General features: G+C 38.9%; 1 protein-coding gene across 1 annotated transcript; it reads right to left on the bottom strand.

The window, feature by feature from the left end:
- Positions 1-19,218: 19,218 nt before the first annotated feature.
- Positions 19,219-25,701, bottom strand: ADAM21 (ADAM metallopeptidase domain 21). Its single transcript, XM_007095327.3, has 2 exons — positions 25,605-25,701; positions 19,219-21,753 (listed from the first exon to the last, which is right to left on the bottom strand). Exon 2 carries the CDS (start codon positions 21,621-21,623, stop codon positions 19,464-19,466), a length of 2,160 nt encoding a protein of 719 aa, XP_007095389.3. The 5' UTR covers positions 21,624-21,753; positions 25,605-25,701; the 3' UTR covers positions 19,219-19,463.
- Positions 25,702-26,348: the final 647 nt, after the last annotated feature.

Genomic DNA, 26,348 nt, shown 5'->3' with positions numbered 1-26,348 from the left:
TCTGGGCCCTGCTCAAAACTAGCAGCTTCTCAGGTCACTTGGTAAATGGATTGGAGTAACACTCGAGTGAGGAATATGTTGCCTCCAAAATCCAAAGAGGTATTGTGCCTCTTTCTTAGTTGTAGGAGAGCCAGGTACAACTTATTCTTCATCTTAGAAGGGATATCTCAACATGTCCTAAGTAACAGGACCCCTAAACATTCTGAGGTAGAAGTGAATTTTAGATTTACTTCCCACCTTGAAGTGCAAGTGTCATACCAATAAGCCTAGAGTAGTTGCTGCTTCTTCTCACTCACTAGGTCCAGTCAGCATAATGTCCTCAGTGTAACGGACTAGTGTGATATCTTGCGGGAGGGAAAGACAAAATCCTTGCGAACTAAATGATGACATAAGGATGGAGGGTTGCTATAACCCTAAAGAGGTATATGTATATATATATATATCACTGGCCTTACCAGCTGAAAGCAAACTGCTTCTGGTGGGCCTTATGGACAAGTATGGAAGAAAAATGCATTTGCTAGATCAATAGCTGCATACCAGGTACCAAAGGATGTGTTAATTTTCTCAAGCAATGAGACTGCATCTGGTACAGCAGCTGTGATTGGAGTCACCATGTGATTAAGCTTATAATAAAATAATACACTGTCATTCTCTAAGATTTATCTGTTTTCTGTGCAGCCCAAATAGGAGAGTTGAGTGGGAATGTGATGGAGATCACCACCCCTGCACCTTTCAAATGGTGGCACTTATCTTTGCAATCCTTCTAGGGATGTGTATTGCTTTTTGTTTATTTTCCTAGGTAGGGACAGTAGTAAATGGCTTCCACTTGGCCTTTTCCACCATACTAGCCCATACTCTACAGGTCAAGGAGCTATTGTGAGGATTTTGCCACCTGTCAAGTATATTTATTCTAATTACATATTCTGCAACTGGGGAAATAACCATAGGATGCATTCAGGGAGCCACTGAACCTACTGTGAGACAAACCTGAGCCAAATTCCCATTGATCACCTGGCCTCTATAAGCTCTCCTACTCTGACTGGCTCTGGAGAGCCACAGTGACATTATGGGTCTTCTGGAATCAGTGTCACTTCAGAGCCAAGGTCCAGTAGTCTCTGAAAGGTATGGTTATTTCCTTTTCCCCAATGTACAACCCTGTTAAAAGGCTATAGGTCCCTCTGGGAAAGACTGGGAGAAAGATTAACCATATAAATTTTCACTGGTGTATCAGGGTTCTTCCTAAAGGGTACTTGGCTTCCCATGTATTCAAAAGGTTCTTGGTCTGTAAACTGGCTCAACTCGGAATTGATTGAAGGACTGCAATTCACTGCTTTTATGATTGGAGTTAGACTTTCTGTTGACTTAGAACTTCTATGCTTATATAGATCAAGTAAGAATTTCTATTTCACTTATAGGAACATCATGATTAACTAGCCAACACCATGGGTGTGCATGAGTCAGATTACTTTGACTCTTATGTTCATTATGGTAACCATGCCTATGTTATCTTTGGTGGTCAAGTGCTGCCATTTGACCCCCTATTTCCCTGGGACCCATATATTCCTAATACTTCTAGGTTTACAATTGAGTGGCTATGGTTCCCACTCTAAAGTCTAACCTACATAGAAGAGCCATCATAGAGATCTTCAAGGATGCTGGTTCCCCTCACAAATTTCTCAAAGTATTAGTGAAAGATATGTCCTCTGGACCCTCAGTGTGGGTGAGTAGGTCTTAAATGACAAGTCCACTCTAACATTCCAGTGTCCCTAAGCCTCCAAATCCCTTCCTCTATGTTAAGCCAAGGCAGGTCAGGCATTTACAATTGGTTCATGATTGGCCTTCTTTTGGTCCATGTTTCAGCCAATTAACCAACAAACTGTTAGAGCCCTTTCTAACTCCCCAGGCCTCAGCGTTAAATGCAAAACCTCTGCTTAGTGAGCCCATATCAATAAATTCGGCCTGACCCAACTTTATGTTTCTTCCACCATTATCCCACACCCTCAGTATCCATCCGTGTTCCCTGGATGTCTGTTGGTATAAATTAGAAAACTTAAATTGTTCTTTTTGAGTGTAGTGCACCTTCTCGTGGGTCATGTTTTATGCCTCATTATTAGGAGTCCTCTGGGATTTGACTCTAGTTATAGGTCTAGAAGCAAAGAAAGGTGGTGGGGGTGGGTCCCAAGGAGAATCAGCATTAGCACTGTCTTATATGGTGGTTATCTCAGGGGAGATCATTACCATTTCCTCAGGTAATGCCAGGTTAACCCCTCAGATGTAGATGGAAAAGCTGTTCCCACTGTCGGTGGGGAGACCAATTCAATTCCACCAGGGCTGTTAATGAATCTTTGGGTTGTTTCCAGTATTTTGGCTGTTTTATGAGTAAAGTTGCAGTGGACGTTTATATGTAAGTCTTGTTCATACACAAGTGGAACACGTGCTTAATTTCTGCTGGGTAAACCAACATCTAAGAGGAGGATTATTGGGCATGCAATGAGTATATTTACCAAGAAGCCACCAAAAATGTGTTGTAAAGTGGTTGTAACAATGTACACTGCCAGTAATAATGGATGAGAACTCCAGCTGGCTCTATCCCCCAGACTCCTGGTACCATTGGACTTAATCTTTACTCATTTTAGTGAGTCTGTACTGGTATGCCACTGTGGTTTAACTTGCATTTCTCTGATGACTAATGATGTTGAACATTTTTTCATGCATTTATTAACCATTTTTACGTCTTCTTTTGGAAGTATTTTTATGTGTGTGTAATTATTTTCTCCCATTTTCTTACCAGTGTTCTTGGAAAAGCAGAGAATTTTAATTTTGATTAAATCCATTTACCAATTATTTTAAGGTTAGTCCTTTTTATACATTTTATAAAAAGTCATTGCTTATCCTAATGTTATGTTGATTTTTTAGGAAGTCCTATTTTTTTTAGAAGTCATATTGTTTTAACTTTATAGTTGCATCTGTAATGCATCTCGAGTTTATTTCTCTACACTATGAAAAATGATGGCAATTTTTTTCAATAAGCATATACAGTTGTGCCAGAGTCCCTATTAAAATGATTTTCATTTTCTCCTTGATTTACTTTGGCAAATTTGCCATAAAATCGGGGCGCCTGGGTGGCTCGGTTGGTTAAGTGTTCGACTTTGGCTGAGGTCATGATCTCATGGTTCGTGAGACTGAGCCCTGCATCCAGTTCTCTGCTGTCAGCACAGAGCCTGTTTGGGATTCTCTCTCTCTCTTTCTCTCTCTCACTCTCTCCCTCTCCCTCTCTCTCTCTCTCTCTGCCCCTCCCCAGCTTGTATGAGTGCGTGCTCTCTCTCTCTCTCAAAACAAACAAACAAACTTTTAAAAATTTGCCATAAAATCAATGTAGTATTTATGCATGGATCTCTTTCTGGACTCTTTTGTCTGTCTCATTGATCTATGTGTTGTTGCTTATGCCAGTTCTACACAATCCTGATGGATGAATTTCAAAAAATATGCTGAGTAATGATAATGTTTCAATAAACATTGGGGTGCATCTGTCCCTTCAAATTAGTATTTTTATATCCTTTGGGTAAATACCTAGTCGTGCAATTGCTGGATGGTAGAGTAGTTCTATTTTTAACTTTTTGAGGAATCTCCATACTGTTTTCCAGAGTGACTGCACCAGTGTGCATTCCCAACAACAGTGCAGGAGGGTTCCTCTTTCTCCGCATCATCACCAACACCTGTTGTTTCCTGTGTTGTTAATTTTAGCCATTCTGACAGGTGTGAGGTGATATCTCAACCATAAAAAAGAATGAAATCTTGTCATTTGCAATGATGTGGATGCAGCTAGAGAATATTATGCTAAGTGAAATAAGCCAGTCAGAGACAAATACCATATGATTTCACTCATAGGTGTATTTTAAGAAACAAAACAAACATACAGGGAAGAAAAAGAGACGAAAACCAAGAAACAAGACTCTTAACTATAGAGAACAAACTGAGTTACCAGAGGGGAGGTGGAGAGGGGGGATGGGTTAAATAGGTGATGGGGATTAAGGAGGACACTTGTGGTGAGCACTGGGTATTGTATGTAAGTGTTGAATCACTAAATTCTACACCTGAAACTAATATTACACTGTATGTTAACTAACTGAAATTTAAATAAGAACTTAAAAAAATATGCTGAGTGAAAGAAGCAAGATTAAAAAGAATACATACTATTTGAATTTATATGAAATCCTAAAATGGACAAAATTCTATAGTGACAGAAATCATATCAGTAGCTGCATAAGGTAAGGGGTGGGGAGTTAGCTGCTGAAGGGCCTAAGAAAATTTGAGGGTAATTGTCTAGTTCCTTTCAAAATTGTTTTGGCTAATCAAAGTTATTTACATTTCCATAAGATTCTAAGTCAACTGTCTGTTCCTACATAAGTCTTCTGGTATTTTTATTGGCATGACATTGAATCTGTAGATCAATTTGGGAAGAATTGAACACATGTTAACAATATCTAATCCAGTTTTATAATCCAGAAACAGGGATTTATTGTGGTCTTTTAAAATTTCTCTCAGTATTTTTTAAATAACTTTAATTGTACAGGGTTTACACATACTTTGTTGAATTTATCCCTATGTATTTAAAATTCTTATTCTACTTTAACTAATACTGTTTTACTACTATTTTCCAAATAGTTACTCTACATAGGAATATAATTTATGTTTCCATATTGACCTTATATCATGTGACCTTGTTAAATGTACCCTATGTGGTTTTTGATAGATTTTTTTGTAAATGTAGTATACAGAATGATATCTTCATTAATAAAAGTGAATTCCATTTTTTTTCCTATCCAATCCGTATGCCTTTCTTTTTCCTTGCCTATTGCATGTCTAAGACCTCCAGAATAATGATAAAGAAGAGTGAGGATAGCAGACTCCCTTGCCCTGCTCCCAGTCATATAGAAAATGTTCAGTGCTTTGCCATGAAGTGTGATATTAGCTGTAGATTTTTCATACATGCCTACCAAGGTTGAGGAAATATCCTTTTATTACTGTTAGCTGACCATTTTAGTCATAAATGAGGGTTAAATATTGTCAAATAATTTGCTGCATCCATTAAGGCAATTATAGAATTTTTCTCCTCTAGTCTGTAAATGTGGTGAATTACATTGATTTCTTTTTAATTTTTTAATTGTCATACAGTACAATTGACTTTTAGTGAATAGTTCTAAGAATTTCAGCAAATATACAGATTCCTGTAAATTGCTACCACAATCAGAATACAGAACAACTCCATCCCCCACCCAGAACCTCCATACTGTTTTTCAGAGTGGCTGCACCAATCTGCATTCCCACCAGCAGTGCAAAAGGGATCCTCTTTCTCCGCATCCTCCCTAACATCTGTTGTTGCCAGAGTTGTTAATGTTAGCCATTCTGACAGTCTGTGAGGTGGTATCTCATTGTGGTTTTGATTTGTATTTCCATGATGATGAGTGATGTTGAGCATTTTTCATGTGTCGGTTGGCCATCCGGATGTCTTCTTTGGAAAAGTGTCTGTTCATGTGTTTTGCCCATTTCTTCACTGGATTATTTATTTATTTATTTATTTAATTTATTTTGGTGTTGAGTTTGATAAGTTCTCTATAGATTTTGGATACTAACCCTTTATCTGATATGTTGTTTGCAAATATCTTCTCCCATTCCGTCAGTTGCCTTTTAGTTTTGCTGATTGTTTCCTTCGCTGTGCAGAAGCTTCTTATTTTGATGAGGTCCCAACAGTTCATTTTTGCTTTTGTTTCCCTTGCCTCTGGAGATGTGTTGAGTAAGAAGTTGCTGTGGCCAAGATCAAAGAGGTTTTTGCCTGCTTTCTCCTCGAGAATTTTGATGGCTTCCTGTCTTACATTTAGGTCTTTCATCCATTTTGAGTTTATTTTTGTGTATGGTATACAAAAGTGGTCCAGGTTCATTTTTCTGCATGTCACTGTCCCGTTTTCCCAGCACCACTTGCTGAAGAAGCTGTCTTTATTCCACTGAATATTCTTTCCTGCTTTGTCAAAGGTTAGTTGACCATATGTTTGTGAGTCCATTTCTGGGTTCTCTATTCTGTTCCACTGATCTGAGTGTCTGTTTTTGTGCCAGTACCATACTGTCTTGATGATAACAGCTTTGTAATACAGCTTGAAGTCTGGGATTGTGATACCTCCTGCTTTGGTTTTGTTTTTTCAAGATTGCTTTGGCCATTCGAGGTCTTTTCTGGTTCCATACAAATTTTAGGATTGTTTGTTCTAGCTCTGTGAAGAATGCTGGTGTTATCTTGATAGGGATTGCATTGAATATGTAGATTGCTTTGAGTAGTATTGATATTTTAACAATATTCCTATGTTCTTCCTATCCAGGAGCATGGAATCTTTTTCAATTTTTTTGTGTCTTCTTCATTTTCTTTCATAAGTTTTCTATAGCTTTCAGTGTAGAGGTTTTTTACGTCTTTGGTTAGATTTATTCCTAGGTATTTTATGGGTTTTGGTGCCATTGTAAATGGGATCGATTCCATGATTTCTCTTTGTGTTGCTTCATTGTTGGTGTATTGGAATGCAACCGATATCTGTGCATTGATTTTAAGCCCAGCGATTAATTTTATGATTATTATTCTAAATTCACTTTCTGTTATATTATTTAAATCCTTTTTGATCAGTTCATTGGCTGTTGTTATTTCCTGGAGATTCTTTTGAGGGGAATTCTTCCGTTTGGTCATTTTGGATAGTCCCTGGAGTGGTGCGGACCTGCAGGGCACTTCCCCTGTGCTGTGGTGTATAACTGGAGTTGGTGGGCGGAGCCTCAGTCAGACCTGATGTCTGCCCCCAGCCCACAGATGGGGCCACAGTCAGACTGGTGTGTGCCTTCTCTTCCCCTCTCCTAGGGGCGGGATTCACTGTGGGGTGGCGTGGCCCGTCTGGGCTACTTGCACACTGCCAGGCTTGTGGTGCTGGGGATCTGGCGTATTAGCTGGGGTGGGTAGGCAAGGTGCACGGGGGCAGGAGGGGCAGACTTAGCTTGCTTCTCCTTAGGTGATCCACTTCAGGAGGGGCCCTGTGGCAGCGGGAGGGAGTCAGACCTGCTGCCAGAGGGTTGGCTCCGCAGAAGCACAGCGTTGGGTGTTTGCGCGGATCAAGCAAATTCCCTGGCAGGAACCGGTTCCCTTTGGGATTTTGGCTGGGGGATGGGCGAGGGAGATGGCGCTGGCGAGCGCCTTTGTTCCCCAACAAACTGAACTCTGTCGTCCGGGGGCTCAGCAGCTCTCCCTCCCTTTGTCCTCCAGCCTTCCCGCTTTCCGAGCAGAGCTGTTAACTTATGACCTCCCAGATGCTAAGTCGCGCTTGCTGTCGGAACACACTCCGTCCGGCCCCTCCGCTTTTGCCAGCCAGACTCGGGGGCTCTGCTTGGCCGGCAGGCTGCCCCTCTGCCCCGGCTCCCTCCCGCCAGTCCGTGGAGCGCGCACCGCCTCTCCGCCCTTCCTACCCTCTTCCATGGGCCTCTTGTCTGCGCTTGGCTCCGGAGACTCCATTCTGCTAGTCTTCTGGTGGTTTTCTGGGTTAGTTAGGCAGGTGTAGGTGGAATCTAAGTGATCAGCAGGACGTGCGGTGAGCCCAGTGTCCTCCTACACCGCCATCTTCCGCTGCATCTCCTGTGCATTGATTTTATATCCTGCAACTTTGCTGAATTCATGAATCAGTTCTAGCAGTTTTTTGGTGGAATCTTTTGGGTTTTCCATATAGAGTATCATGTCATCTGCAAAGAGTGAAAGTTTGACCTCCTCCTGGCCGATTTGGATGCCTTTTGTTTCTTTGTGTTGTCTGATTGCTGAGGCTAAGACTTCCATACTATGTTCAATAACAGTGTCAAGAGTGGACATCCCTGTCTTGTTCCTGACCTTAGGGGGAAAGTTCTAAGTTTTTCCCTCTTGAGGATGTTATTAGCGTTGGGTCTTTCATGTATGGCTTTTATGATCTCGAGGTATGATCCTTCTATCTCTACTTTCTTGAAGGTTTTTAATTAAGAAAGGATGTTGTATTTTGTCAAATGGTTTCTCTGCATCTATTGAGAGGATCATGTGGTTCTTGTCCTTTCTTTTATTGATGTGATGAATCACATTGATTGTTTTGCGGATATTGAACCAGCCCTGCATCCCAGGTATAAATCCCACTTGGTCGTGGTGAATAATTTTTTTTAATATATTGCTGGATCCAGTTGGCTAATATCTTGTTGAGGATTTTTGCATCCATGTTTATCAGGGAAATTGGTCTATAATTCTCCTTTTTAGTGGGGTCTTTGTCTGGTTTTGGAATCAAGGCTGGCTTCATAGGAAGAGTTTGGAAGTTTGCCTTCCAATTCTACTTTTTGGAACAGCTTCAAGAGAATAGGTGTTAACTCTTCCTTAAATGTTTGGTAGAATTGCCCTGGAATGCCATCTGGCCCTGGACTCTTGTTTTTTGGGAGACTTTTGATTACTAATTCGATTTCTTTACTGGTTATGGGTCTGTTCAAATTTTCTATTTCTTCCTGTTTCAGTTTTGGTAGTTTATATGCTTCTAGGAATTTGTCCATTTCTTCCAGATTGCCCATTTTATTGGCATATAATTACTTGTAATATTCTCTTATTTTTGTTCTGCTGTGTTGGTTGTGATCTCTCCTCTTTCATTCTTGATTTTATTTATTTGGGCCTTTCCTTTTTCTTTTTGATCAAACTCGCTAGTGGTTTATCAGTTTTGTTAATTCCTTCAAAGAACAAGCTTCTGGTTTCATTGATCTGTTCCATTGTTTTTTTGGTTTCGATAGCATTGGTTTCTGCTCTAATCTATTATTTTCTGTCTTCTGCTGGTTGTGGGTTTTATTTGTTTTTTTTTTCCAGCTCTTCAAGGTGTGGGGTTAGGTTTTGTATCTGAGACGTTTCTTCTTTCTTTAGGAAGGCCTGGATTGCTGTATACTTTCCTCTTATGACCACCTTTGCTGTGTCCCAGAGGTTTTGGGTTGTGTTATCATTTTCCTTGCCTTCCATGTACTTTTTAATTTCCTCTTTAACTTCTTGGTTAGCCCATTCATTCTTCAGTAGGATGTTCTTTAGTCTCCAAGTATTTGTTACTTTTCTACATTTTTTCTTGTGGTTGATCTCGAGTTTCAAAGCATTGTGGTCTGAGAATATGCATGGTATGATCTCAATCTTTGTACTTGTTGATATGTGTCCCAGTATGTGGTCTATTCTGGAGAATGTTCCATGTGCACTGGAGAAGAATGTATATTCTGCTGCTTTAGGATGAAATGTTCTGAACATATCTGTTAAGTCCATCTGGTCCAGTCTGTCATTCAAGGCCATTGTTTCCTTGTTGATTTTCTCATTAGACGATCTATCCATTCCTATAAGTGGGATGTTGAAGTTCCCTACTATTCTGGTATTATTATCAATGAGTTTCTTTATGTTTGTGATTAATTGATTTATATATTTGGGTGCTGCCACATTTGGAACATAAATATTTACAATTGTTAGGTCTTCTTGGCATTAATTATGATATAATGCCCTTCTTCATCTCTTGTTACAGTCTTTATTTTAAAGTCTAGATTGTCTTCTTTCTCATTCTTAAAAAATAAATAAACATTAAAAAACTTTTTTTAAGTTAATTAGAGGTGCCTGGGTAGCTCAGTCGATTAGGCATCCGACTTTGGCTCAGGTCATGATCCCATGTTCTGTGAGTTCAAGCCCCATATCATGCTTGGTGATGACAGCTCAGAGCCTGGAGCCTACTTTGGATTCTGTGTCTCCCTCTATCTCTGCCTCTCCCCCACTCATGCTCTGTCTTTCTCATTCTTAAAAAATAAATAAACATAAAAAAATTAAGGTCTAGAATGTCTGATATAAGTATGGCTATTCCAGCTTTCTTTCGTTGACCATTAGCATGATAGATGGTTCTCCATCCCCTCACTTTCAATCTGAAGGTGCCTTTGGGTTGAAACTGGGTTTCTTGTAAACAGCATGTAGATGGATCTTGTTTTCTTATCCATTCTATTACCCTATGTCTTTTGATTGGTGCACTTAGTCCATTGATGTTTAGAGTGAGTATCGAAAGATATGAATTTATTGCCATTATGTTACTTGTAGAGTTGGAGTTTCTGGTGGTGTTCTCAGGTCCTTTCTACTCTTTGTTGCTTTTGGTCTTTATTTATTTATTTGTTTGTTTGTTTTCATCTTCTCCCCTCAGAGAGTCCCCCTTAAAACTTCTTGCAGGGCTGGTTTAGTGGTCACAAACTCCTTTAATTTGTGTTTGTCTGGGAAACTTTTAATCTCTCCTTCTATTTTGAATGACAGCCTTGCTGGATAAAGAATTCTTGGCTGCATATTTTTCTGATTCAGCACATTGACTATATCCTGCCACTCCTTTCTGGCCCATGAAGGTTCTGTGGATAGGTCTGCTGCAAACCTGATGTGTATTCCCTTGTAGGTTAAGGGCTTTTTTCCCCTTGCTGCTTTCATGATTCTCTCCTTGCCTGAGTATTTTGTGAATTTGACTACGATATGCCTAGTTGATGGTCAGTTTTTGTTGAATCTAATGGGAGTCCTCTGTGTTTTCTGGATTTTGGTGTCTGTGTCTTTCCCCAGGTTAGGAAAGTTTTCCATTATGATTTGCTCATGTAACACTTCTACCCCTGTTTCTCTCTCTTTATCTTCTGGGACCCCTATGATTCTGACATTCCTTTTTAATGAGTCACTGATTTCTCTAATTCTTAAATTGTGCTCTTTTGCCTTAATCTCCCTCTTTTTTTTCTGCTTCATTATTCTCGAGAAGTTTGTCCTATATATCACTGATTCTCTGCTCTGCACATCCATCCTTGCCACCGTGGCATCCATTCAAGATTGCAGCTCAGTTACATTTTTTATTTCATTCTGACTAGCTTTTACTTCTTTTATCTCCACAGAAAGGGATTCTAATCTATTTTTAACTCCATCTAGTATTATTATTATCTTGGTTCTAAATTCTGATTCAGACGTCTTGCTTGTATCTGTGTTAGTTATGTCCCTGGCTGTCGTTTCTTCCTGCTCTTTCTTTTGGGGTAAATTCCTTCATTTTGTCATTTTGAAGGGAGAAAAGGAATTAATTAGGTAAAAAGAATTAAAAACAATTAAATTTTTTAAAAAATTACAAAATTAAAAACAACAAACACAAAAAAAATCACATAAATGATGCTAGATACTAGATGTGTTTTGGTCTGGGTGTTGAAAGGAGCTTGATAGATTATAGAAAAAAGGGGAAAGGAAAATAAAAAAGGAAATCATTTGAAAATTTGAAAAAATGAGTACACTGAAATAGAATAAAATGAAAAGATGAAAGTAAAATAGAATTTGAAAAAATTTCCCCAAAAGTAAAAAATATAGCAGAAAAAAATTAAAAATATTTTTAATAAAATTTGAAAATGAAAATAAATTTTTTCTCTTTCTGTATTCAATAAAAAGAAAAGAAACAAAAAAGGAAAAAAAAGAAAATTGAATAGATGGACCACTGAATAGACTGAAATATAACTGAAATTACTTCATTTTCCCCTAGAAGTCAAACTATGAAGCGCTTTATAGTCTGTGAACTAAGTAGGCAGAGAGACTTGTGTTCCTGAAGAGCAAGGTTGGCCCAGTTGGGCAGGGCTTGGTGTAATGGCTCCATTCTCCACTAGATGGCGCTGCTAGCCTACTGGGGTAGATTGTTGTGGCGCTTGTAGGTGTGTATGCGCATGCGCGGGAGCGGTGAAAATGGCATCACCCAGCTACCCAGTCTCTAGTACTGGAACTCTGCGCTCCCCGACCAGCAATCGCATACCTGTCCTTTTTCCTCAGCTTCCTTCCACTCCCTGCTTTTACACCATCCATGACCAAACCCCAGGCAGCACCTCCCTGGGTGCCGGCCGCACCCAGAAACATTTGCGGGATTGTGCTGCTGCCAATGCCAATGCCCAGAGACTGGGGCTGGCAGAAAAAGTTTGTGTGATCAGGAGGCAGCAGGGTTTCAGGGATTATGGAAAATCACAACACACATCTGGCACCAGGTTTCACCCACAATGACCTTGTTCCAGCACCAGCAAATGTGGTTGTTCTCCTGGGTCCACTGGAGCCTTTGGGGGAGACACAGCCTCTACCAGATGTCCTCCCAGCAGGGGAACCACCCCTCCCTGTGTGGCCTGAAGAACCCCAGACTTCACTCTGCTCCCAGGGATTTGCCCTTCTCACCAGAGCATGGCCAGGTATTGAGCTGTGTAGTTTCAGACTCTGTACTCCCCCTGTTTATAGAGTTTTAATGGAATTTAAGCCCTCTCCTTTCTCCTTTCTCCCTTTTTAGTTCAGTCCCTGTGGCTGTTTCCACTTTTCCACTTTCTCTCCAGCTATTTTTTTTTGGGGGGGGGGGTGCTTTTCCGATATTCTCCCTCCGCCCCCTCCCATCTGTGTCCTCTCTCCGCACACAAAAACAGCTCCCTGCCCTCCGTGGCTTCTCTCTCCCCCAGTTCACCTCTCCTCACCACGTACCTGCTGAGTTCTGTAGTTCAGGTTGTGCAGCTTGTTGTGTTAATCCTCAGATCAGTTTTCTAGGTGTGGAGGATGGTTTAGTGCTGACTATTTCATGGACGCGAGACACAAAAAAAGCTTTCATACTCATCTCATGGTAGTTTTAAGGTGCATTTCTTTATTGGATAATGGTGTTAAACAACTATTCAGGTGCCTGTTTATTATCTTTCTATGCTCTTTGATAAAGAACTTTTGTCAAGTCCTTTGCTCTTAAAAATTGGGTTGTTGTTTTGCTTGTTGAGTTTTAAGATTCCCTTTATATACTCTGGATACAAGTCCCTTGCTGAATATGTGATTTGCATATATTTTCTTCCAAATTTTGCTTGTTTTTTCATTCTTTTGATAGTGCCTTTCATTGAGCAAAAGATTTCTGACAAAGTCCTATGTATTAATGTTTCATGGCTTGTGCTTTTGGTGTCAATTATGAGAGGTCTGCCTAACTGAAGGATACAAAGATTTTCCTATGTTTTCTTTTAAAAGTTGATAGGTTACATTTTATATTCAGATTTATGGTCCATTTTGAGTTAATTTTTGTAGAAAGTGTAAGCATTCACTTTTTTTGCGTAAGGATGTTTAAAAGTTAAAACACCATTTGTTTGATGGATTGCTATCTCCATAGAGTTGGTTTTGCACCTTCATCAAAGACCAAATGGTGATATTTATATTTGTCAATTTGATTTTCTATTGTTTCACTGATCTGTACGTTTATCCCTTTGCCTGTACTACACTGTCTTTATTACTGTAGCTTGGTGTTAAATCTTTTTTTTTAAGTTTATTTATTTATTTTGAGAGAGAAAAAGAGAGAGAGGGAGCAGGGGAGGGGCAGGGAGAGAGGGAGACAGAGAATTCCAGCCAGGCTGTGCACTGACAGTTCAGAGCACAGCGCTGAGCCCTGATGCAGGGCTCGAACTCAAGAACCATGAGATCTTGAGCTGAGTCAAAATCAAGAGTTAGACACTTAATAAACTGAACCACCCAGGTGCACCTGTATTAAATCTTTAAATAGGGTAGTGTGATTCTTCTTTCTCTTCATTTTTCAAAATTATTTTAGTTATACTTGTTCATTTGCCCTCCCATGTAAATTTTAGAATTAACTTGTCTATGTTTACAAAAATGCAGCTAGGAATTATATTGGTATTGCTTTCACTACATTTCACAAATTTTCACATGCAGTAAGTTTATTTTTATTCAGTTCAAATATTTTCCAATTTCTCTCATGATTTCTCCTGTCATTCACAAGTAAAAGATGTGTTGATTAATGTCCATATATTTGGGTGAGTTTCACAGTATGTTTTTGTAATTGTTTTCTAACTTACTTACATTTTGTTTTCTAACTTACTTGCATAATTTTAAACTTCTTGGGCACCTGGGTGGTTCACTTGATTGAGCAACAGACTCTTGATTTTGGCTCAGGTCATGATCCCAGGGTTGTGGGATTAATGGCCATGTCAGGCTTAATCACTCAGTGTGGGGCCTCTTTAGGATTCTCTCTCTCTCTCTCTCCCCCTCTGCCCCTCTCCGCTGCTCACACTCTTTCTAAAATAAATAAATAAATAAATAAATAAATAAATAAATAAATAAATAAAATCTCTTAAATTTCTAAAGACTTGTTTCATAGACCAGCATAGTGAATGTTCCACGTGTACTTGAAAAGAATCTGTATACTGCTAATGTTGGATATAATGTTTTATAAATGTCACATGAGTCAAGTCGGTTGATACAGCTACTCAAGTCTTCTATATCTTTACTGATTTTCCATCTACCTGTTCTATTAAATAGAGAGGGAGGAATGTTGAAATAATCGCTCCACAAATAGTAGCTTGTGTATTTCTCCTTTTACCTGCCAGTTTTTTACTTACATTTATTGTATTTTTGTTATCATGTGCCTATGCAATTAGGATTGTTACGTTTTCTTGATGTAGTGACCATTTTTTATCATTATGAAATGTCTCTATCTCTAAGTACTTTTTTGTCTTTAAGTCCACATCTTCTGATGTCAATTTAGCAATTCTCCTTACTTACAATTAATGTTTATGTAGCTAACATTTACCATCCTAGTATCTTAATCTATATGACTTGCTTAAAGAATGTTTCTTATAGACATATGATTACACCTTCCTTTTTAAACCAGTTTTGTAATGTCTACCTTTGATTGGTGTATTTGGGCTATATAAATTTTTTGTAATTATTTTTATAGCTGGATCTAATTTGACCATCTTGCTATTGGTTTTCTGTTTGTGTCATCTGCTCTTCATAACTTTTTTTTCTATTTCTGTGCCTTCTGTGGTTGAATATTTCTTTGAATTTTATTTTATCTCCATTATTGGCTTACTACTAATATCTCTTTTTAAAAATTTTTTAGTTAGGGGCACCTGGGTGTCTCAGTCAGTTAAGCGTCCAACTTCAGCTCAGGTCATGATCTCACAGTCCGTGAGTTTGAGCCCCACGTCAGGCTTTGTGCTGACACCTTGGAGCCTGGAACCTGCTTCGGATTCTCCATCTCCCTCTCTCTCTGCCCCTCCCCTGCTCATGCTCTGTCTCCCTCTGTCTCAAAAATAAATAAAAACATTAAAAAAACAATTAAAAATATTTTAGTTGTCGCTCTGGGGTTTATAATATACATCATTAACTTGTTACATTCTGTTTTCAGATAATATATTATTTAATTTACTACCACCTCGAAAATATAGAAGCTATTCTAGATATGCATATTGAAGTGAATTGGAGTATAATAGCACAAAATCTAGGACTTGTTCTACAGATATTTCAGCAGAAAAATTGGGATAAACAAAGCAGGAGTGGCAAAATCTTGTGTGTTGAATGTGGCTACTGGGAGTATATGAGTTCATAATTATACTGTTTCCATTTTTACATATACTTGAAATCTTCAGGAACATTTCAATGAAGTTTTTAAAGGCCTAGAAATTTTTGTAGGTGTTTTTGCAGATTTATGTTTAAATGAATGCAGAAAATCAAAGAGAAAGAAGGGAAAGAAGGTGAGGGAAAAAGAGAAGGAAGCAGAGAAGGAGAAGGGGTGGGGCCAGAGTGACTTACCCTATCAGGCAGTATGCTTCTTTATCAGTGATAGGAGACGTGGGTTTTATTAATTTGTTCTTTAGATTGAAAGGAATGTCTTAGTGTGCTCCCACAGTTGTACCCCTGAAAATATCCCCAGTGTGACAGGCCCCTAAATATTTGTGTAGCTTTTCTCCCATACTCTGACATGGATTCACAATACTTGCCATTCCCCAGATTTGGTTAGCATGCTTCCACCAATATGGTGGACCAGTGTGACGTTCTGAGGAGTGTCAAATTATCTAATATTCTGTTTACTGGGTTTTATATTTTATTCAAATATAAATTATTTTGTTATTATGCTGTGAAAAGAAGAGTTAACATGGCTTTGAAGCAAGATTTTGGATGTATATAGGCATACTTCATTTTCTTTGTTTGCTTTGGGTTTTTTGTACTTGGCAGAGAACTTTTTTTTTTAATTGGGTTTTGGCAACTCTGAGCAGGTCTGTCAGCTCCATTTTTCCAACAGCATTTTCTCACTTCAGTTTTCTGTGTTACATTTTGGTAATCCTTATATTATTTCAAACATTTTCATTATATTTGTCATGATGGTCTGTGATCAGTGATTTTTGATGTTGCTGTTGTGATTGTTTTGGGTTGTCGTGAACCATGACCATTTAAGATGGTAAACTTAATTGATGATGTTTTCTGTTTTCTGACTGTTGCACTGACCTCTCTCCCTCTTCTTGGGCCTCCCAATTCCCTAAGGCACAACCATATTGAAATTAGGCTAATTAATAACTACAATGGCTTCTCAGTGTTCAAGTGAAAGCAAAAGTTGCACATCTCTCATATTAAATCAAAAGCTAGAAATGGTTAAGCTTAGGGAGGAAAGCATGTTGAAATCTGAGACAGACCAAAAGCTAGATCGAGGGTGCCAAATGGTCAAGTTGTGAATGCAAAGGAAAAGTTCCTAAAGAAAATTAAAAGTGCTGCTCCGTTGAACACCAAATAATAATAAATGAAACATCTTTATTTCACTTCTCTTCCAGAATATTTTCTCCTGTACCACGGAGGCATATTCCAAAGTATATTTCATATGACTTCTTAGAGAGTTCACAGGGGATGACCCCACAGTGGAAACTTGCTCGTTAATATACTCCTGATTGTGCTTCCCAAATAAACTAACTCCACTTAAATCCTGGTCTGTCTGCTTTTTGGAGGACCAAGATTAAAACAATAGGTAAACGACTATATGTTTGTTATAAGGAGGTTAAATTCTACCCACTAATCTTGATATCCAGCCCTAGTGAACTCAACTAACATAAAGTAATAATGCAGTTTTCCTAAAATTAGAAATAATGCAAAAGGTGTGGCTTCTTATAAAAACTTACAAGTAAAATAATGTGACTAACAAATTAACATTAAAATATAATACAAAATCTTAATTTACCAGTAAAACAGTAAACAATGGCTTATAAAATATATTGGAACAACTGGCTAGCCAATTGAAAAATATATGGTTGGAGTCCTATTTCACTCCTTATAGCAAAATAAAATCCAGATTTAACCATTAAAACTGAAGCCAACATATTACCAAAAATAAAAAGGATTCTCTCAAAGTAATCTCAAGCAAAAATATAAAACCCAGTAAATAGAATATTAGATTAATAGGGGATCCTGGGTGGCTCAGTCGGTTGAGTGTCTGACTCTTGATTTCAGTTCAGGTCTGATCCCAGGGTCATGGGATTGAGCCCTGAATCAGGCTCTGTGCTGAGCATGGAGCCTGCTTAAGATTCTGTCTCCCCCTCTGTCCCTCTCCTCAGCTTGTGTGCTCTCTCTCAAATTAAAAATAAAGAATATTATATTGATAAATTTGACTGTAATCAAATTTAACCTTCTTTTGTTTTGTTTTAATTTTTTTAATGCTTATTTTTGAGAGAGAGAGAGAGAGAGAGAATGAGCAGGGGAGGGGCAGAGAGAGAGGGAGACACAGAATCCGAAGCAGGCTCCAGACACTGAGCTGTCAGCACAGAGCTCGATGTGGTGAGCCACCCAGGCGCCCCAAATGGTCAATTGGTGCTCCAAATGCTCAATTTTAAAAGAGAATCAATAAATTGGAGCAGCTGCCTTTTGTCTCTATGTGAACATATATGCTTAAAATATGTGAACCTTTCTCTGACTTATCTTCTAAAACTAGGTTTAATCAGATTGTCTTCTTGGTTCATCCTCCCCTGTTTCTATGGTTCCACTAGGCATCCTTTTCTTCTTTCTGTCCCTGGCTGTTAGACTTTCTCCTCATCTATTCTAGAGTGCATCAAAGAGATGACTACAAAGTGACAGGAGTACACAAGTAGAACATCTAATATTTCACAAGGAAATGCTTTTCCAAAGATAAGATGTTTGACCTCTAAGAGGAAAATTAGAGTTCCCCAGGGCAAGGGAGTGGGGGAGGACGGTAAGCAGCATTTTGGCAATGGAAATTACATGTATAGGTGTGCAGAATCATGACACAGCCAAGTATATTCAAAACAGAAAATAGCCAGAGGATGCAATATGTGCAAAGCATAATGGAAAATTATATTATAAAGGTTGTTTGACTCAATTAACAAAGAGTGGCATTCAGAAATCATCTGGACCATATATAGAAGGTGTCTGATTAGACATGTATTTTCAAGAGACAGGATTTCCAAATGGACTGAGAAGAAAAATGGGAGGACAAAGAAATTGGGAAGGCGCCAAAGGGAACATTATAAATGGCATGTATTTTAAATATTTAAAATTTAATTTTGAGCAAGAGCTGCATTCGTTTTAAAAAGAGGACCAAAGTATTATTTTTACTTCCTAATAAATTTCATGCAATTAATTCATTCAAATTAATTACTTCATCCAGGAAGGTATTCTGTATTAGGCACTGTTCTTGGTATTAGGATATAACAACAAAAGACAAAAACAACCTTGACCTCATAGAGATTATGTTCTGATATTCAAAACAAATATTTCAAGAGCATACCCAAACTGCCAAATTAAAGCAAAGAAAGCCAGGAAGGACAGAAAGAAGAGGGTCAGGAGTTTTTATTAAACAAACAATTTGTTTACACTTTAATAAAAATTCATTTCTTTCTCTCTTTTGGTTACCAAATAAACCCAGGAGGTTGGGTGGGACAAACATTATTATCATTTTTCTTTTCAGATTTTGGAGCAGAATGTTAGAAACATTTGAGTAATTTCTCCTCCTTTATACCTCTCTTTTGATAGCAGTGGGCACTGTTGCTACAGGGAATCCCATTCTGCACATACCCATCTGCTGGCCACTGATGGGATGTCCCATTGCACTATGCCAGAAGGTCACATTTATTGACCTGATGTCTACAGAGTTCCCCTGATGGCATGAACTTGGCAGTCTGTTTGTTCTGTGCTTATCATTGGGAAAACATTTCCAATATCCCAAATCCCAATCCCACTCAAAATCACATAAGTACCCAACTGCTGATGAATGGAATCCACTGTCTCAACAAGAAATACATTCTCTGCACCTTTGAAAAGTTACTTTGGAAGTAAATGAAGTCTGTGTTCTCAGATACCTGTCTCCTGCCTTTCCCGTGAATCATATCTGTGCTCAAGAAACACAAAGAGGATAAATTTGGGGGAAATGGAGCTTTATTTGCTGCTTATAACAATGAACAGTAGATAGGAAGATGTTAGGAATTACCTTTGCTTAATGGCAATGTTTCTGATACTTCTGATACTGACAAAAGAGAAGTTTCCTGCATTTTTCTGTAAATTGTCAGTAATGTGCTTGGTTTTGGGCATGTAGTAACATTTTCCCTGCCAAGAGACTAAAACTTAATAATGCACAGGATATTAAATTAGAGGCATTTTCCTAACCTGAAGACGGTGCCTTAGTCTCCTTGGGACCAAAATGTTTTCTAAAGTACATAAATACAGCAGCTGACAGTAAAAACAAAACAGACAAAGTAAGACTCCCAACTAGCAGCAAGAAAACTTTTTTGGCAGATGCTGGGCCACTGTCAACACTACCTCCATAGCCTCTGTGCAGGCAGTACGGTGGGGACCACCCGTAGTCACAGTGGCAGTGATGTTTATTATTGCAGATTCCCTTCGTGTTGCAGGTCTCAGCCAGGCAGACTTGTGATAAGAGAGACAGACTGACACACTTCTTGTGAATGCAGATCTTTCCTGGGCCACACATGGTGCCATCTTTTACTTCCCCAACATCAGGTGTGTCCATTCCTACATGATAGTCAATACTCCAGCAGGTGACACCATTGATGTGAGTTTGCTGCAAATTAGAGTGATCTCTCAGATGGGGAATAACCCTCACATTCTCACATTGAACTCTGCCACAAAAGATATCTGAGGTATTACATTTTAGGTATGTCGTGCCATTTATACCACAGTGGCCAAAACGGTTTCCCAGAGTGTTGATTTCTTTGTAGCAACTCTGAGATGCACCCTTTGCACCTTCACCAAAAATCTCCCTGCATTGTTCGTCATGGTTGTTACACCTCCCTCTATAGCAGTAGGCATCGTCACCACAGGGAACCCCGTCCTGCACATACGCATCTTCGGGGCACTGATGGGATGTCCCATTGCACCACTCTGGAAGGTCACATTTATTGACCTGATGTCTACAGAGTTTCCCTGATGGCATGAACTTACAGTCTTGGCAACAAAGCCCAAAAGCACAAGCAGCCCCAGGCCTCAGAGTGCAGCTCAACAGACAACAGGGATCCTGTTGACACTGCTTTATAGATCCACAGTCACATTCCTCTTCTCCTTCAACCACACCATTCCCACAGCGCTTAAGCATAAAGACTTCCCCTGGATGTGGAATATTGTGTAGACATGATCCCTGGTTTAAAGTGGTCTTTGTAAAATCTGTGTAACTACAATTGGTGAATTTCTTTGCTGGAACTCTGGTAGCATTCATGATGCAGCCACTTTGCTCACACAAACAGAATTCTTCATCATGCTGCATACCCAAAGTATGTCCTAATTCATGGGCGACAGTGAGGGCAAAAAGAGACCACGAGTCTCCTTGGAAATTGTTAACCCCACAATCAATAGGGGGATGACATATTCCTGCAACATAGGCTATACCAAGTACACTTATAAGTGAATTTTTTATGAAAAAATGTGCAACATCATACTGTAGCCAGGAAAGACTGATTTGTTTCCACTGAGAGAAATCCTTCAGAACCTGTTCTATGCTTATCATTTGGAAAATATTTCCTTGATTCCAAATCTCAATCCCAATCAAAATCACATAAGTACCCAACTGCTCATAAATGGAATCTACTATGTTGACAACAAGAAACACATCCTCCTGTACCTTTGAGAAGTTGCTTTGAGAATAAACTAAGAAATTGCTCTCTACCACCACAATCAGCTCCAGAAACCATGAGTGGGTCCACCATTTATCATTAGAATTTTGCTTCAGAGTTGGTTTGTTAGCCTCTTCAAATCTCAACTGTTGGAGTGCAGTTTCCTTCATTGTTAAGCCACATCTCATAGGTGGGAATTGTGTCTCATTAGTGTTTATCTCATAAACCAAGTGTTCAAATGTGGTAGAGTGCCTGATGGGCTCAATTTCATAAGCAAGGTCATTTATCTGCAGCATTCCTCGAAAACCTCCAGAACAGGTACTGAGGGAAACCAGGGACTCAGGGACTCCTTCCACATAACCATGATAGTAGCAGTCGTCGGGAACAAAAGGCTCATCCTGGAGAAGAGCATGCTGATCTGTGTATGTGAATACCGGGAAGTGTCTGGAAACCAAGAGCTTCTTGATCTTCATATGGACAACATGTCTCCAGCCCCCAAACTGTAGGCTGTAGGAGAGCCAGCCTGGAGTTTTTGCACTTCTGCCCTTGCCGGTCACCTTTAAGGGGACCACAACTTCTGGGTGGCCGAGGCATTGGGAGGGCCCGGCCTGGGAGAAGCTGGAAGGGAACAGAGACATTCCAACCCAGAACAGCAGGAGAACAATTCTCATGGCCACCTCAGCCTCACCAGCCATCGTTATGAAGTCATCTGTCCAGGGAAAAAGAGTGTGAGGCACTGCTGTTCTGGTTCCTCCTAATTGGTCATTGTGTAGAGCTGACCTTTAAGGATCTGCGTCCTGGCAGAAATGGACATCAGCTGCAGTGCTGAAAGTGAAAATAAGAGGGTGGGGAGGTGGTGGGATTGGATAAGGAAAATGAGAAAGAATTGAATGACAAAAAAGTGATTAATGAATTAAGAAAATGCTTTGGAGTTGCTTTCAATAGATGGGGGTGGGAATTCAGAGGGGTATAATAAGACAGTATTGACCATATGTTGATAATGGTTGAAGATTGATGATAAGTACTTGGGTTTTCATACAATTATCTCAACCCATGTAGGCAGTATGAAAATCTCCACGATAAAAACTTAACGCCAAACTAAAGAGACTTAAGAGTAGGGTGACTCAGTATCTCAATTTGTCCAAGACCATGTTGGTCTATGCCTGTTGCCACTGTATAACTACTGATACTTTCCCCTTTGACTGTCAAACCTGGAGAGATAGATCATAAACAATACAGTTCTTAATGTCAGTTTGCTTTGGTCTTATGATTTGCTTTAATCTTTCTTTATTGCAAGTTATTTACTTGTCTCCTCGCTGTGTTTGCATTCATTCACAGCTCTGTGGACTGCAAGATCGCTGAGTGCCAGATTTATGATTTTAACTCATTTTAGTATCCCTATAATGCCTAGTATAGTTCTTTTTTTTTTTTTTTTTTAAATTTGAGAGAGAGAGCACATGCAAGTTGGGGAGAAGGGCAGGAAGGGGGGAAAGAGAGAAAATCTTAAACAGGCTCCACGGCCAGTGTGGAGCCTGACACAGGCCTCAATCTTACCACCCTGGGATCATGACCTGAGCCAAAACAAAGAGTCAGATGCTCAACTGACAGAGCCACCCAGACGCCCTTATAGTTCTTTATACAGTGAAAAATGAAAAAAGGGGAGAGGAGTGGTGAAGTACTTGGATTATGGATGAATGCTACTTAAAATGTGTTCGTATTTGATTATTATTTTTAGAAGAGGAAAAGATTCCTAAAAAGTTAATATCCTCTAAAGGAATGGGGAGAACAACATTGTTATCTGTAGAAGGATGTCAAAAACAAAAGAAAATGCCTTATAAAAAGAAAATGAGAATCTATAAAGTTCAAAGGCTTGGGAAAAGGAACTCTGTCTTCTTGAGGCAACGTCATCAGAGTGCTTAGAATTTTAGGATTGGGGAAATTCCTAATGTTTGCTCAAATATATTTACTGACAGCTTTTGACGACAGTGGATAATTTCTGTACATGGCATGCAGTCTGACTAGCAACACTCATTCATTTCTTTCCTTATGCGTTAAACAAGAATTTATGTGTTTGAAGTATATGAAGTACAGACATTATGCTAGATACTAGAGAACTAAAAAATAGAGAGCATTGAATAAATTATCCGTTTAGGGCAGAAATTTGTGGCAGGCACAAGAATGAGCTTTAAGGTGCCTATAATATTGTATCTAATATTGTAAATGTTTTGTGTTCTTTTGCTGAGGAGAGTGTCTGTAGACTTCATCATAGTCTCAGCTAAATGACAAAAATTAGGCTAAGAAGCACTGAGTTTGTGGGAAAACAGACACGCAATCAGACCATTATAATTATGATCTGAACCAGATTAATCTAAGACTAATAAAGGTTATGATTTAGGGACTCTTAATGTATAGACCTCCATAAACCCCTGGGAGATTTTAAGCAATGTAGTTTATGAAACTCATCAAAATAAGAGTGTTCTAAATTAGCCCTACACAGGAAAATTTGAAATGCCTTGAAATATTGTAACTCATATATAAAAAACTTGATAAAGTTTTTCTGAAATTCAATAATTTATGTAATTTTTTGTTACCAATAACAAGTTGTGAGGCTGGATTCTTTTCAAACAAAACAAAACTTGGATTAATTCTGTCACATACTTTTTCCATTTCTCTATCAAAACTAGCATGCACTACTGCAGTGGGGGCAGGGGGGATGCTCAAAACAATATGTGTGAAGATCTTAAAAAGGGAATCCACAATTGGAACTGGAATAGTTTGTCCGGGTTCTCCATCCTAAGAAATGCAGACAAGAAATCAGCTGATATTTCAAACCTTCCTATGCCTTATTGCTCTTTTCTTCATTTTCTAGGACATTACATTTACACATCCCTAATATTCTGGGTTTCCTCATTTGTGTGTAGTGTCAGTAGCTAAAAATCCATTCATTCTGATTGCCTTTCAGTCACAGAGTTAAATAGTTAACCAAGTAGACTTCATCTTTTCCTTCTTAATATACATTATTTTAGTTTCTTATTTATTCTAGATTTGCTATATGGGTGCTGGTAGATAGGAGGATGCATTGATCTGAACAATATTCTTAGTGTTAACCTGCCTAGAGAGCTTGGACCATGTGAGCAGTGGATAAACACTTTATTCCAAGGTGCAAGTAGCCCACAAGGGAACAGCAAAGTTCATAGACAAATTCAACTATATGAAAACTTCCAAGGATAAAGATCTCTGAATTGGGTGAAATCCTGACTTCTAGATTTGCTCTTCATAGCTTTCTTTGTATGTTTGTTGTTTATTATGGAGTGGGAATCATTGTGGATGGGAGGATGGAAAGTGAGAAGGGCCGTAAGAGTGTTGGAGAGAAGGCTGCTGAGCTCTATAAACCATGTCCTATCATACTTAGAGCTCATCTTGAGAGCAGGCAACAAAAGGAAATTCTCCAAAGAATCTTTGAGCCATACTCGTTGTCCTCCTTATATTATTCTTAGGATCTCAGACACCCAAATTCCTAAAGGAACATCACCCTCCATTAATACTGTGAAGCAGTGTCATTAAAAATCTTTATTTTCTAATGTTATTGGAATCTCAAAGTAGACAACAGCCCTCCTCCATATGTTTTATCAACTCTTTCTTTCCCTACAGCTATGTCAAATTCCTAAAGACCTCTCTACCTGTGCATCTCCTCTCTTATTCCATCATGCTTGAATGCACTATTTTCCCATCTGTCTGTCACCAATGTCTAAATTAGAGAGTCATAAAATCAATTTAATGGATCATGACCTGCAGGATGTTTTTAAAAGAAATTGAATAAAAATATTAGAGGCCATTCCTAGAAGTCCCTTAGCAACTCATACAGATGGTGCCAAAATTTTTGTAGTGTTTGTATATATGTGACCACTGAATCACAATATAAAATGGATTTCTTATTCTTCAACCCGCTATATATGTATAGTGATACCAAATCTATAAATTTTTTTTAACATTTATTTATTATTGAGAGACAGAGACAGACAGAGCAGGAGCATGGGAGGGGCAGAGAGAGGGGAAGACACAGAATGAACAGAGTCTGACGCGGGACTCGAACTCACAAACCGCAAGATCATGACCCGAGCCGAAGTCGGACACTTTACCGACTGAGCCACCCAGGCGCCCCTAGTGATGCCAAATCTAAAGATGAAATGCTTTCTATGATTTTCACTGTTACATACCTAACTGAATCCATACGCATTTCTACCTCTCTTTCTATCCCACTCCATATCCCCGTCTCAGTGGAAAAGTAATTCTCCCCCAAGTTCAGGTAGTAGCCCCTCATCTTCTGTTCCACATCACATCTCTTACCTACATGTGGACTGATTCTGTTAATGTTCTCTACTTTCAACTCTGTTTCATCTGTTCTTTACTGGCAGTTGGAGTAACCAACTCATTCTAGTTCACCCAGGACTGTCCTTGTTTTAAAACTGAAAGCCCCGCATCCCAAGCATGTCCTCGGTCTGAGGAAAACTGGAGTAGTTGATCACCCTACTGCAGCACCTTACTCCCCACCCATGCTCAAGTTTCGTCCATCTTTAAAAAGGAAAACAAAACAAAAATTAAGAAACTTCACATTATCCATGGTCCTACTCTGGCTCCCAACTCATGCAGAAAACCAAACTTAACAGATGACTTACCAACACAATAAAGTTATTTCCGTGGTCTTTTCTTTCTTAATGGTTTGTACCACACTTATCAAGAACAAAGGTTGGTAGTTGACCTCGCATAACAAAGGGAAACATAAGCCCTCCTCCTTTTATCTCCCAGGTAACTAAGTTCTAAATTCACCTGCTTAGCAACATGGATCTTTCACTTCTTCAGAAACAACTGGCTGTCAAGGATGCTCTGGCTCCACTAATTCTATGCAACTTCAATATAATTGGAACTGGCTAGCCTCCTCTACTCCATTCTATGTCCTCTTACAATGTAGCTTCATTTCTGCTTCATAATTTTCCTCATGCTACTGTGTTGGCCTAGACTGTACAATCACTTTTCACTATGGAACTAAATTGTATCATGACTCTGTACTCTGTCAAGATCAAAGTCTACATTCAGTATCAAATATTTTCTAAATAACCTAGACAACATTGATATAATTCCCTTTATAATTACCATATTCAATATTTTTATAGAGTTTATAGCTTTGAGTTTTTGTTTTATACACAAGTTTTAAAAATTGTATCTCCTTTCATGTTTTTGAGAAAAATATACTCAAAATCATTTGGTAGAGAATTTGTGACATAGTGTTTGCAAAACATATAATCTATAAGATGACTTTAACTATGTAAACATTACATAGAATAAAAATCAATTCAGTAAAATATTAATGCTAACACTGAGTAGATTCTGTTTTAAAAGGATTCTTGGCCAATGAGTCTTGC

The sequence above is a fragment of the Panthera tigris genome, chromosome B3 (genome assembly GCF_018350195.1).
Source record: "Panthera tigris isolate Pti1 chromosome B3, P.tigris_Pti1_mat1.1, whole genome shotgun sequence".
NCBI classification, from domain to species: domain Eukaryota; kingdom Metazoa; phylum Chordata; class Mammalia; order Carnivora; family Felidae; genus Panthera; species Panthera tigris.
This window is presented reverse-complemented; position numbering and strand designations above follow the sequence as displayed.